General features: G+C 40.1%; 1 protein-coding gene across 5 annotated transcripts in view; it reads right to left on the bottom strand.

The window, feature by feature from the left end:
• Positions 1-1,067: 1,067 nt before the first annotated feature.
• The window catches only part of ryk (receptor like tyrosine kinase), a 40,810-nt gene continuing 27,850 nt past the window's right edge, over positions 1,068-14,027 (bottom strand). For all 5 annotated transcript variants that reach the window (XM_073476948.1, XM_073476944.1, XM_073476949.1 and 2 more), the window contains 7 exons: positions 12,301-12,387; positions 11,293-11,362; positions 10,359-10,491; positions 7,095-7,204; positions 6,796-6,955; positions 4,396-4,532; positions 1,068-2,272 (listed from right to left, as the gene is read on the bottom strand). In XM_073476948.1, coding sequence (XP_073333049.1) covers positions 2,161-2,272; positions 4,396-4,532; positions 6,796-6,955; positions 7,095-7,204; positions 10,359-10,491; positions 11,293-11,362; positions 12,301-12,387 — 809 coding nt within the window. In that variant the 3' untranslated portion in view covers positions 1,068-2,160. The remainder of the gene's footprint in view (positions 2,273-4,395; positions 4,533-6,795; positions 6,956-7,094; positions 7,205-10,358; positions 10,492-11,292; positions 11,363-12,300; positions 12,388-14,027) is intronic.

The raw sequence follows: 14,027 nt of genomic DNA, 5'->3' as shown, positions 1-14,027 counted from the left end.
CTCCAAGTACCAAGTTTATCTGGAGTAGTTTGTTGAACAAAAGAACAGAAACCCACTTAAACCTGGTGAAGTTCAGGGTTCTGCTTTGGAAACCAGACTGACACAACAACCTGGTAATGAGAACGTCCACTTACCCAACACGTCGGCTTCCCGCTGCATTGCATTACACTCTATTATTATGCTGTCAGTGAAGAAATTGTTGAACGAGTGTGCAGAACTGACACAGGCCCTTATGACAGTGACGAACTGTACCAGACAATGACTGATAATATTTTGAAAGGAGGTGATTGTCAAACACTGTTGTACGTGTGTGGAAATACTTCAATGTGACTTCATGTCATTGACGTTTAGCTGGTTATTCACAGAAATACAAACGATTTCCACCAGAAACAAAAGCAGAAAAAAAGGAAGTAAGATTGTCAAAATTTGTCAGTGAAACACTGTGAAGGATTAGTTAAATAATATCCATGTGGACAAATGTTGCTTTCTATACTCACTGATCAGGTTGACATTTATTCCCACTCAAAGTAAAAAAAAATAAAAATGTTGTCCTCTAAAATTTCTGGTGTTAATTTAAAGGAAAAAATGACGGACCGGCTGCACATGCGATGCCTGCCACAAATATAACTGATTGCATGTAATGATGAAGCCTTTGTAATGCAAGGGATTCTGCACAAATTAGATTTTACATAACTTTCCATTACAACATCATGAAGAGGTGCAGAGCTCATGTGACAGTCTAAAGCTAAAACAAGAGCAACTTGAAGAAAAACAAGGAAATTAACAAAAGTAAGAACTCATAACAGTGTTCTCATTTTACATACATGAGGACACATATCTGATAATACAGATACTTCAGTGTTTATATTTGAAACTCATTTGGCTCTTCTATAAACAAGACAGTCGGTATGTTTGAACAGCAAAGGCATCACTACGCTTTGAAGCTTTGCAGGCTAAACAGAAAAAACAGTCGTGTACCAAAACACTTTGCTTCAACTGTGGCTTTTGTGGTACAAAACAAACAGAAATGTGCTATCAGGTGTTCTCTCTAAAACAATAAATAGACATTGTATATTTAAAAGATCCCATTTAATTTTGTGGATACGAATTCGGGAAGCAGTTTACAACCTTAATTCAACATGCAGTGACCATAAAGACACATGACAAAGATGTTAAAGGTGTGAGAATAAGATTAGACCAAGATGATTGGCAGTTTTGTATGTTCACAGTGATTATTAGTGTTCTAGTTACTCACAAAAAAAAAAAAAAAAAAAAATCAGTCAAAAAATCCTGTGATGGGCTGTGTTCTGACACAGAACAATCAAGCTTATAAAATAGAGACAATGATAATTCTGTTTGGAGTTTGAGATAGTGGAAATATAATGTACAAAAGAGTAAGAAGGCGGTGGCATCAAATAATAATAGTGTCCAAAATTCCCTCTGGATGTTTAAAAGTTCATGCATGTAGCTTCGTGGTGCTGTGGCATCCATTCGTTTGCTCCATGAAGAAAAGGAAACAATTCTTCGTGTCATCCAGAGGAAAAAGTGTACCAGTCGTACTCTAAAGGTCGCAGATATCATCTCAACAAACACAAATCTGTTCCAAGAGGCTTCTCGTACCAAGCTGGAGCTGACCATAGCAGAGTTGGAGAGTTTGGTTGCATACCCAAATTAAGCCCTTGAGTCTACTTTGGTACCTAAATCATTTTCCTGTAGAGTTACACATCTATCCACAACAATTTAAACTGTTTGACTAAGTTACAAAACTGTAGAAAATACTGTCTTTAAAACCAGGTTGTCAGAGTGTTAAAACATTTGTCCGATGGCACATAAAGGTCTGTAAATGTTGCTGTACAGATGAAGACATCTTTCCGTAGTTTCCGTCCTCTTGGCAGGAGAAGAGCACCGTAATTGCTCTTCGCTTTCAAAGCATATGAAACAATATTCAACAAAGACTCCTTTTACTTTGCTATGCTGTAAAAAGGTAATTCAACTATATAAAAACTCCAAAAGAACTGTACAAAATAAAATCATCAGGCTGAAGTCTGCTCTTTCATCCGATAAGGCACATTTTCATACATGTACTCCTTATGAATAGTGTCCACCAGCTTTTAGTGTTGCTGTTCTTGGGGGTAAAAAAATAAAATAAAGAGCTTGTTTTCACACGTAAGCGCCCAACGCTGCGTGGAACTCTGTGAGACACTGGACGAGCTGCTGGAACTTAGGCCTCTCCTCGGGGTCCAGGGCCCAGCAACAAGCCATCACTGCAAACCTGCAATGAAAAGACGAGTCAAGTTATGTCTGTCCACGAGCCCGTTCAGGATATAGTTGGGGGTTTGGTGTGTGTGAGACAGGATGCAGTGGGAGAGAGAAGGATGTAGAGCTGGCGTCAACCTCTGGGTATTGTAATCAAATGTTACACATTTTGAATGTTTCCAGGAGCTGCCTGTACAGCACTGATATAAATGAATGCGATATAATCATCTGCTAATCAATGCATGACCTGAAATGTTTTATTTTTCAACCTCAAATACCGTGCTATATTGTGGCAAAGAAAACAATTACTTCACCACCTATTGTATTCAGAAGGAAACCAAGTTCACTTCAGGTAATTATTTCCCCATTTTGTGGAGATTTAATTCTGCTCCAGGTTTCAGTACAAATGTTTGTCGGTGGAACATTGAGCTTGCAAAACAAAATAAAAAAAAAATGGGCACAAAACATACCTTTCCTGTTTTATGATGATTCCATATTTGCAAATTGTTTTACTAGTGCTAGCAGCAGCAGTAGTAGTAGTAGTGTAATAAAGTACTAGCCAAATGTGAAAACATGAAAAGTGAAATAATATGAGTTCTTTTTTGTTGTTGTTGTTGCATTCTGTGCGATTTAGAGCCTCTTAAGTGTTTTATGATTTGTGCCTGTTAAGAGACCAACACAGTTATCTAAACGTGAGGAATTCAAGTCATATTGGATGGATTAGGCCTCTCTGAAGCTCAGATATGAAAAGATTTTAGCAAGAGTCTTTCAATAATACATTTTCACAAAATCTTTCACATTATCGAATATCGGATAGCTGGTGCGGCAGCTTCGGGTGCAATGGAAGCAACAGGTGTCGATATCTGGGAGGTTACTACAGGTTAATTGGCCTGATGTAACGGCACGCATGCAATGCTATAGCATACAGACATTAAGGACTTAGTTTTAAAGAACACCAACTCGCCAATTTGCCAGTATTTCGGGTTTGAATCGGGAGGAAATGGGGAGTCAAAGTATTTGAATGAGGCTACATGTCATCTTTGCCGCAATATCGTGACATAAAAATTTGGAAATCACCCAAGCCCAGTCAGCATAAAGATGGAAAGAAATAGCATGCCTGTGAATGCCATGACCAAGCAGAAATAAATAGGAATATTATTTTGAAGCAAGTGCCCTCAGGTTCAGTTTAAATTTTGAATAAATACTGATAAAGATGATGATGATGATGAAATTATTGTTGATTAATAGCACTAATTAATGATCTTTATATTGTTATCAGGGCTTAGAGTAAATCACAACACCTTTGTGTTTTTTGCCACTTCCGCCCAAAACTTGAACTCTCACTGATTTCCCTTAATCATGCATCACATACTAATCCAAGCGGGTGGTCCACCCCTGCAGCCCTGTTCTGAGCCAGTTAGCCCTGTTATTGGCGAGAAGGTGACAGCAGGCTCGCTGCAAACGTGATATTGAGGAAACAGCCTGTAAACACTATAATGCCGTAGTGGGAAAATTACGCCTGTGGCCACAGGCTGCTCCTCCTTCTTCACACTGGCAGGATGTTGATAAGCTTCACAGCAATCAACGCTTGTAGCTGCTTAACCTTTCATTTTCATTGAGCTTGCATATTACACAACACTTAATTTGGTCAAAGTCTGCAATAACAAGGCTTGCTGCAGCTGAACATTCACACACATTCTTCACTGCAGAGGTCTATAAACATACATTATGTTTTTATATCGATAAAAATGATAAGGATAAGCAAGAGCACAAACATGCCCTGACTGTGACATGTTCATCGAGTCAAAACTAGTCAGCCGTAAAGGCCTACTGACCTACAGACCTGTCACTTATTTCAATTGTCCTGAACATCAACATGAGGTACAACAGTAGCTCAAATTAGGCTACAGATGAATACTGACTACTTATTAGAACATTTAATAAATAATAGAAAAAAACTCCATAATTTGTAGGTAGGCTGACGTCAGTTTTGCAGACTGTTTTTTCTCTCTTCAGTTTAACGTTTAGAAGAAATTGTACATTTTTTGTTTCATTTTTCAACGTGAATTAACCGTTTTTTCACCAATTCATTAATCAGGAAATGTAGTATTTCTATTTGCATGTTACGAATTGACTTACAGTTCATCTGGACAGTTGATTGGTTGTGCTATTCTGTACCCATCCTTCAGGTATGCCGACATCTCGAAAGGGTCGATGTCGACGTAGGGGGTCTGACCCAGTGTCATCAGCTCCCACAGAGTTACTCCGAAGGCCCACTGTGAAAACACAACATGTGATCAACACTGAGACCGGTACTGAACTTTTTTATTTACTACAATTTCTAAACATGGTTAATACAAGACGTTGTCTTTAATGTGTTATCATCAAACACAACTAACATTTGTACCCACAGTGCGGAAACTCTTTGGTGCCCGCTTGCATTCAAATACAAAAATGTTCCACTGGAACAATTCAGGGAAATGATGTTGATGAATTTATTTGGAATATACATCATTGCTGAAAGTCTTTGTCAAGAGTCTTACAGTAAACAGTCGGGGATCAGTTATGTTTAGGGAGGCTGGGGATTCGAGCTCCGGTGTTAGAGAGGGTCTGCCCTGCAATGACCCTTCACTCTGACTTCCCAGGAGGGAGTCGAGGAAAAGGAGCATTTCTCTATTCATGTTACTCTTATTATTAAACCATATCTGAGGTCACTTAAAAAACCAAAGTGTAGATGTTGTTACTGCACCCGTTATTGGAATTTTGGGAGACCTAAAATAAATGACTTTGATTTGATTTTTTAATGATTCCTGTCATAACCTTCACTGTTAATATATACAAATGAAAAGTGAAAAACTCTCCCTCTCAAAACATTCTTCAGTTGACCTCAGATAAACCAGCAGCTGTTATCAAAATTTCCAGACCCCTTCAACGGGATCTTCTCTTACTCAAATTCTCCATCATGTTGCATCAAAACCCAGTGCAAAAATCTGGTTTTATCTTCAGTAACTTTGATAAACAGGTTACGTCAGTTGTTCAATAATGCTTTCTGCGACTTGGTAATATCTCGAAAATGTGATTATTTATCCAAGAAGAATCTGGAAACTTGTACTTTCATAATATCCTGCTTAGTCTACTATAACTCGCTACAGACTAGTCAAAATCCAATAAAAGGTCTGCAGAAATATATGTTCGACCAATGAATGTCCAATGATGTCACATTGAACACCTCAATGACTACCTCAACAACCAAGTCAAGGACAATATATGGCTTGAGATCACCCAGCAGCTAGGATACAATGAAGATGGGGATGTCGCTGATATTCACTTGATTATGTTATATGTTGGTTATGGAAAGGGACTTTTGGGGTCCAGGGGGAAGTTATTGGGCCTCATTCAGGAAATCTAAATGACCAAATCTGATCATGAAGTGTGCTTATAAACGTTTCTGCATAAAGCGCGGGACGGGGGCAAAAATGGAAGACGCCGTAGATAATTTGCGCCGGTCCTGGTCTACATAGTTGTCATGCAGAATAATCGCATGAGTATTTTACGTATTGCAGTTTCACATCTCACTTGTGGAAAACAGCCTTCAGTTTCCCTGGAAAACGCACTTCCTCTGCATTGCTTTCTCTTCTCAGTTATTCTTTTGTTTTTACTATTTGCTTTATCTTGTTCGACTTGTTTTGGTTATTCATTAGTCATTCGTCATCATTACTAAAATTTTTGTTGATTATTTAGCTGGTGATTTCGCTTGTTTATATGGCTTTTTTAAGGCACATGATTGTAACTTGATTTAGAAAAAAGTGCTTTATAAATGAAGTTATTTAATTAATGGGATGTACAGGCCCTTTAAAGGAAATGCATGGACTGAAAGAGGGCATAGGGCACCGTAATGGGAGGGGCTGCTGTACAGTAATCCACCCTGTTCCCGCATCAGTACCAAGGCCACTGCCAACATTCCTAAGAAGGGCAAATAGTCACTTTCTCATCCTGTCCAGTTGGTATCCAGTGTGCGTAACCACTGACATAAGGGTATGGAGTGTTTATGTGAGTAATTATGGCATGTATGCTGCCCTGATGATGCTACACAGCTGTGGGCACTTGTCTAGACCTTCCCTAAAGCTTAGTTGGATGTAATGGCCCCTGTTAACTGTAAATGTTAGGGAGGGGGGTGGTTGCCATGAAGCAGTGTGACCATAAGAGGAATGTGGAGGGGTGGAGGCATGTCTGACTGGTGTCTCTAAGGATCTCTGGAGCTTCCTGACTGATTCCAATGCACCCGCTCTGCTATCCTGAGACAGGAAAGAGGGAAGAGCCAGGGGCACACTGCTCCTCCCTTCCCCCTCTGACACCTTGACCAGGCGTCTATTAATGGCTTGGCTACAACTGGTGCCATTTCCCGCATTATCCTCTCTGCATCATGTTTCCTGATTATTATTTTTGTTAGCTAACACTTAAGAGACAGGAAAGATTAACATCAGGTTGCATGATTCAGCTGCAAGAAGTAAACTGTTTGTGTGGTACTGCAGTTCTTACCACGTCACTCGCACTAGAGAAGTCGTTGTTGAGCAAGCTCTCCAGAGCCATCCAACGGACGGGCCGGTTCTCATTATCCCCCAGACAGTGGTAATCCATGGGAAATAGATCTCGGGCAAGGGCATTGTCTGTGATCTTCACTTGCATGTTGTCGTCAATTCTGTCAGAGGGAGGGACAGGAGAGAAAAGTCGGCGTCTTTATTTTTTAGTGATTAAATTCCAAACCAAATCACCTTAAAGCCACAGGGAAAGAAGTGAACACAATGAGGAAAACTTTGAGCCAGGTCAGGGACACTTACACGCAGTTCCTGGCGGCAAGGTCTTTGTGTATGACCTCCCTGCGAGACAGGTAGCTCATTCCACAGGCAATTTGAATGGCCATGTAAACCAAGTCTTGTTGAGAGATTGCCTGAAAGGAAACGAGGGAGAGAGACACAATGTTCAGCTGAAAAGCAGAGACGGGAAAAATACAAAAAGGGAGCAAGTGGGGACAGGAGACTGACGGGAGACTGACGGCTGATGTGACTTTACTGCGTTGAAATTGGTCTTCTGTGTCAAATTGTTCTTATTTCCTTAGGATAAACTATGGGTCAAAGAAGGGAGTCACATACACAAAGACTATTTATGTCTTTAAATGCAAGCGCAAGGCAAGTCAACTGAAGAACAATTTAATCTCACATTGCTGCCATGGAAAAGGGTTTGCTTAGAAGAAAAAAACCCACTTTTTTTAAAAAAGGTATTTTGTTACACAATCACCTGAATATCAAGAATGCTGGAAAACAATCCTACTCTTTAGGAAATACTACAAAACACTTAGCCATGACAGCAGCAAGGCTCCTGGGACAGCAATGTCAGTCTGTCGGTCATCTAGCGCCATCAGCAGATTGCTGTTTTTTTTTACTTTAATGAAATATCACCACAACTTTTAGATGGGTTTCCATGACATTTCCTCCAGTGTCACTATGAGGTTACCACCATTTGCCGTTTTGAGTGAAATGTCTCAACAACTGTCAGCTGGATTGCCGTAACAATTGCTTCAGACATTCATGTTCCACTCAGGATGAAATGAAATGAACCTTGGTGATCCCTGAACTTTTCTACCCTGACAGTAGATGGTTTATTTTTGCCTATCTGGGGAGTCATTCTTGAAAGCTTTTCATGTGATTGGATGAACCATCTGTCTATTGCTGTCTATCTTCAGCCGGTCACATCAACAGTAGGAAGGAACTACTAGAGAAGCCAGTTGCTTAATCAAACTCTTGCTGAAGCCAGTTTGGAGAGCAGTGGAAAAATCTTGTCCACGCTAATTTCTGAGGAGCAGCCATTGTTGTTTTCAAAAGAACAGTCGCTTCCCTCGCTGGCAGCTGCACCTATACCACACCCGCAGCTGCCAGTAGTTCCTCATGGGATGCTGATTGGTCCAAACCACTGTGATTTGGGCACATGTGCATGGCTTCAGGCCCAGCACAATAGATTCACAAGATCACATTATCATGCCATCATGAGGTACTTTGTGTTCGGTGCTATGAGCGTTTGACAGCATGCTAAACTTTTTTTTGTCTAATATGCTTAACTAAGATAGAGAACAAGGTAAACATTAAACCTACTTCACATTAGCATTGTCAATAGCATTGTGAGCTACATTGGCTGTACTACATAATCAACATTGCTGAATAACTACGTATGCACCAGAGGGAAAACAATTTGAATCCCATGGCTCAGAAAGTCCCTCACTCAAAGGTTTGAACCACAATCTGACATTAAAGGAAGTTGTTTGTTTTGTGCTTGGAGCTCTTGAAGGGCCCGTAGACAATGGCTTGGCCAGCAGGTGTGTCTGACAAAAGCCTTACACTGCACAGAGCAAAGACTCCGACTGGTAACAAAGTAGGGCAGCTCTTACAATGTATATAAACATCCTGATAACTTTAAAGAAAGCACTGCCTTGTAGAAAAGAGCTCCTGAAGTGACAGTACCACATATATTAATGTGTGTGTTCACATATTTTTGTATCCAATCTAATTAGCTGCACAGTCAGTAGCTTGGACACATACATCGGAAATGTTTGTGCCTCTAAATCTTATCTGACAGTGGACAGTTTGATACAGTAAGAATCTGTGGCTTGGACACAAATACTTCGGAAATGTTTGTGCCGTTTAATCTTATCTGACAGTGGACAGTTTGATTCAATGAAAACTGATTAATGAGAAAACACAGGAAGCAAGTAACCAGTGAACCAAGATAAGAACATTTTAAAAGGCCTTGCCCACAAACATTTTCCTAAAGGATATTATTCCGCGTTTGATGTTTAATCTTAGTTTAAAAAAAAAAAAAAAAAGTGAATACCATTTCAAAGGCTTCAACGTGCACGCTGGGCAGGTAGGTGGTGAAAAAAGTTTGCATAAACAATATGTCAAACACCAGAGAAGAACATGCTGAACATGTGTAGTGATTTTATTCTGGTTAAGTAAAATGACCCAAAACAGGCTGTGCTAATTACCCAAAACATCAATGGACGTGTATGAATTGAGGTGATGATGCCATCATTTCCCAAATGCTCCGTTTTACATGTCCACATACACAGGAACCAGAGTTTGGAAAAATCTTCACTTTAGAGTTATTTAAAATAATGTCCGGGCCAAAATGAAGAGGAAAATGTTTCTTTTGCAAATCAACAGTAACACCTGCAAAATAATATACATGCAAGTCAACATCTCACACAAAACTGAGATGTGTGTAGCTGGTACGTGACAGCTCAGTTAGCCACTCTGTGTTTGTGCAGAGAAACTTTAAGAGTTTTTTTTTTAATGCAAATATGACACCTGTGGAAAAAGTCAACACTCAACACTTTTTACTGTTCTGCCTCCAAACCAGATGTTCACTTTCAAAATGAAAGCCACACTGTAGTATTGTGCTCTCTCAGTGCTTTCCCCCGTTTTATCTTCCCTGTACTAAAACATTTCTGATTTATTGCTCGATGTTTATTGCAACAGCACAATTTAATGACTATGTCTTTGTCTTCTACAACTGCCAGAACTACATAATGAGATTGTGGAGAACGAAGGTGCTGATGTGTTACCTGAAACTTTACAAAGCGGTTTTGATTAATGTAAATTGGTGGCAAGCTTCATCTTGTGATTGCTAAGTGTTTGCTACATCTGTATTTTTGGGCTGATTGATTGGTTGGATCTGTGCTGTGGCTTTGCCAAGCACATCAAAGTCTCCCTGGGGTTAACCTGTACAAAAGCCTGATTGTCTTTACATAGTGAATAAAAATCGCTGCCTTGAGCACTGGCCTCACGACTATACCAACAGTCGGTCTAATAACAGTGTAAACAGTAGTTACTGGAAGGTGTTGATTGCTTCACGCACACAAAACCTTCTTTCAGGTTTGACTGTCGGACAGAATCTGACTTTTCTTCCAATTTTAGGGATTTATCTTAATGGCTTCATACATTTCTCAATCCAATGCAATAACTGAGTTGAACTGAGGCATTTATTGCAATGGTTTAATAAGTAACTCGTGTTTTTAGCTCCGCCAGAGCTATGCTGAGTAGAAGCTTCACCTGTGGGTTGTTAGCCTCAGCTAGCTTGCATTGCCGCAGGAAGAGCTTGAGATTCCCCCAAGCCATGAAAGGCAACAGCACCATGGGCTTCTCTCCGTCCTCTGTACACACATGACTGATGGGCAACAGATTTCTGAAGGTGAAGAGAAAGAGCAGGTGAGGTAGCTACACGTCAAAGAGTTCTTGGAAGATGGAAATAAATATGTTGCAATGGTCATCATAAACATTACCAAACTATAGAAGAGGAAATGACGTAAAAGCTTATCTTTAAAAGAAAGAGGAAGAACTGAACCAACATGACAATAATCTTTTCCACATATGGACAGTACAGTGAGAGTCCAAACCTCCTCAAAAACTTGGGGCAAGATTTGCTTAACTGAACTAAAAAAAAAAATTTCAATTGCATTCACTGTGAGCCTCACTATCAAAACTGAGAACAATTGTTTGCAAAATAAATGACTGTATTTTAAAACCCAGACCGGAACAAGCTCAAATGTCATTTCTGAGTGCTACATTTATGTCAGAAGACACATTTTGTTCCCCAAATGTGGTGTTCTTTCGTCAGCGTTCAAACCGAGTCTTCAAAAAGATGATGACAGGAACTGCTCTGATGGAATACAGTGTTGGGTTGTGAGTAAACCAGACTTTTCTTCTGCTACGTTATGAACTGAAAGTGTTGTGAAAGTGGACAGCCGTGACGATAAAGAAACCAACGTGTGTATAACCGTGGTACAGGTTGATAATGTAATGTGATGTAACAATGGCCTGTTGGTCTAAGATGCAAACCACATCGGGGTTATGAGGTATTTTGGCTTTCCCCCCTTCTTTTAAAGTATAATCTATTGCTTGAATGTTTGATATTTAGATATTTTATTTTTTTTAATCAAATGAAGGAAAATGCAACGACTGGTCCTTTGTGTTTGCTTCTACTCACCTATGATGAAGTCCACGGAGCTTGCAACTTTCAGTCAACATCATGGTCACCTGCACCTCAGACGCATGATCTAAACAATTTCATCAGACACAAAACCTCATTAAAAATAGAGCAATCTAGAGTGACCTGTGCAGTCAAAAAGTTGAAAAGTTGAAAAGTTAAAAACATAGTTTCTGAACTCTTAGACCCCATGCAGTGTTTGAAATTCATTGGTTCCCCTGCACAGATTCCTCTGCCAACAGTCATTTGTAGTGGGAAACTTCAGAGGAAAACTGACTTGTGCCAAGCGCAACGAGTCCAGTTTTTAATCTGTGTATGCAGCTTTGCCATCGTCTGCTACTTATGGAAAGCCGCATTGTTCCCTTCCCAAAAGGCTCATGAGGAGGAAGTAAAGATTTTAACAACGCCAAGACTGGCATGAAGATATTGTTCGCTGAGTGGTATCCACCCCTCCCTGAGTAAACATTAGAGAATGGAGAGGTCAGAAGGCAACTGGCAGAGAAAGCTGACACATGCCGCTAACAAAGAACCTGACAGTCACACATAATGGAGTCATGCAGCATGACTATGACATTTAATTCATTAACTGCGCCTGTTTTCTGGATTGAATCCATGCATGACCATCTGCTGAAGATGTTAGAAAAGTACCTACTATTTCTGATAGACAACAGTTTCGTTAACAGGCTACAGAGCTCACTACCGGGGCTCACCAAAGAAAAATAAATCAATCAAAAACTGCTCACTCTCTACTGAATATTCAGCTATGTTTCAGTCCAACAACCATCATAATTCACCTTCGTCTTTGGCATAACAATCATGTTTCGGTCCAATGACGTTTTACTGAGCATTGCACTGTTTGCTTTCCCAACCAACACACTTAGAAAACTCAGTCAGTTGCACATTAATATGAGAGAAAGAAAACTTACAACACATTGATTTCACATTATTTTCATTTCTTTAGCAGCTGTGCATTCAACTGTGCATTAAATGCGAGGATGGAGCGCATACCTTTCACCGTCTTCACGAAGACCTGCTTTTCCTTACTGGGGTCCTTTTCATCCAGCAGCACACCGTGGAAGATGCGGCCAAACGTGCCTGTCAAAGACAAATGCCAGGATTTTATTTGAGGAAAAGGGCAGGAGAGAGACAGCCAGAAGCATCACAAGCTAAGACCCAAATGTCACCTCACTCACAGGCCGCCATGCCTGGCTGATCTGTGAACAGAGATGGACAGGCTTCAGCTTAAAAGCCTTTGTCTTTTAATAGGATTAGGCAGTTTTGGCTCTTGTCTCATTGACAAGAGCCAAAACAAGAGATTCACTAGAGCTCAGAGGACCTTTCATCGCCGAGAACGATTCAGAAATACGAATGAAGGGGAAAGGCAAAGAGCGCACGTTCATCATTTCCTTTGTCTAAACTGTCACCACATTGCCTCCAGGACTTTACTGAGGTAGGATGCCATTTAAGAAGATAAACCATCAACATAAACTCAGAAAAAAATCTGAGCCCTAAGGCTAACTGTGCCTTGTGTTTCAACAGGAGAGGAGTCGAAGTGTAACAACAGGGTTAGTGTGTAACTGTCTTCTTCACACCCCCCACCTTCTCCATCAAGCCTGTCTGGACCTGCTGGCTCCTGAAAAACAGAACCCAACTCAGAGTTCAAGCACCTCTGAGACATGGCCTTGTATGTCTTGTATTTGTCACTTCTTACTCCTGTGTGTTTAATATTTATTTTGCATTTGCTGTCATTTATTATGAAGGATCTGATGTATGTAGCTCTGCCCTGACTGCACTAGCAAACTACCCACATATATCAAGTAAAGTCTGGAAGTCAGATATAAACAGATGTACAGATATCTGCTGGTGTGTTTACTTGCAGATGAATGTGGAGCATCCTGATAATATATTCACAGTACTTTGAACATTGTACCTGTGTTGTATTACCTTGTATCAATATTTACATTAACATAATAGCTTTGATTAAAAAAACAAACCAAAAGAACTCAAGTTGTGCAAGACAAAGAGTCATTTTGATGACTCTTGGAGTCATAAAAGCTTAACTGCCCATTTAGAGACACCACACCCTTACAAAGTACAATCCGTGACAATCTATAAAAGTCACATCAGGTACGTATACAGTATACAATCTAACAAATACCAAGACCAAGTGATCTTAAAACCAACCAGAAGCTATCAAGCTGTTGTTCAGATGCCATGGTGAGGTTGTGTTTGTCAATGAGAACATATAGATTTGTTAATATTTGCCTAAAGGTCTTAAACAAGCAAGACATAGCCACATGAAACAGGTCCAGCTTAGTTCTGAGTTAACAAGTCCACACTAGCAGCTCTGTGGGGCCGTACTCAGGCAGCAGGGAGCTTTAGGATAAATGCAAACATGCTGAAAATGGCAATTTTAATAAGCTGATGTTTAGCAAGTAATGTTTACAGGAGATGTTTTAGGTTCATAATTTTATTTTGGTTTACTACTCGAATAGGTTTACATGCTTTTATGCTTGAGAAACACATCAGTTTTCTAATTCTGTCCAGTTCTGCAGGACTGTATTTCCCCTCACACTCTGTTTTAGCTCCAGTCTCTTTAAGGCCCGCCTCCCAAATACCCAGTCTACTTTGATTGGTCAGCTCACACACACCCGACCCAGCATTGCAAAAATCAACAGAGCAGCTGTGCTAACTCAGTTCTTGCTGCCAAAGTAGCTGTTAGGCATTAATTATGT

The sequence above is a fragment of the Pagrus major genome, chromosome 11 (assembly GCF_040436345.1).
Source record: "Pagrus major chromosome 11, Pma_NU_1.0".
Lineage (NCBI taxonomy): Eukaryota > Metazoa > Chordata > Actinopteri > Spariformes > Sparidae > Pagrus > Pagrus major.
Note: the sequence above shows the minus strand (reverse complement) of the source record. Positions and strands in the feature narration are given on the sequence as shown.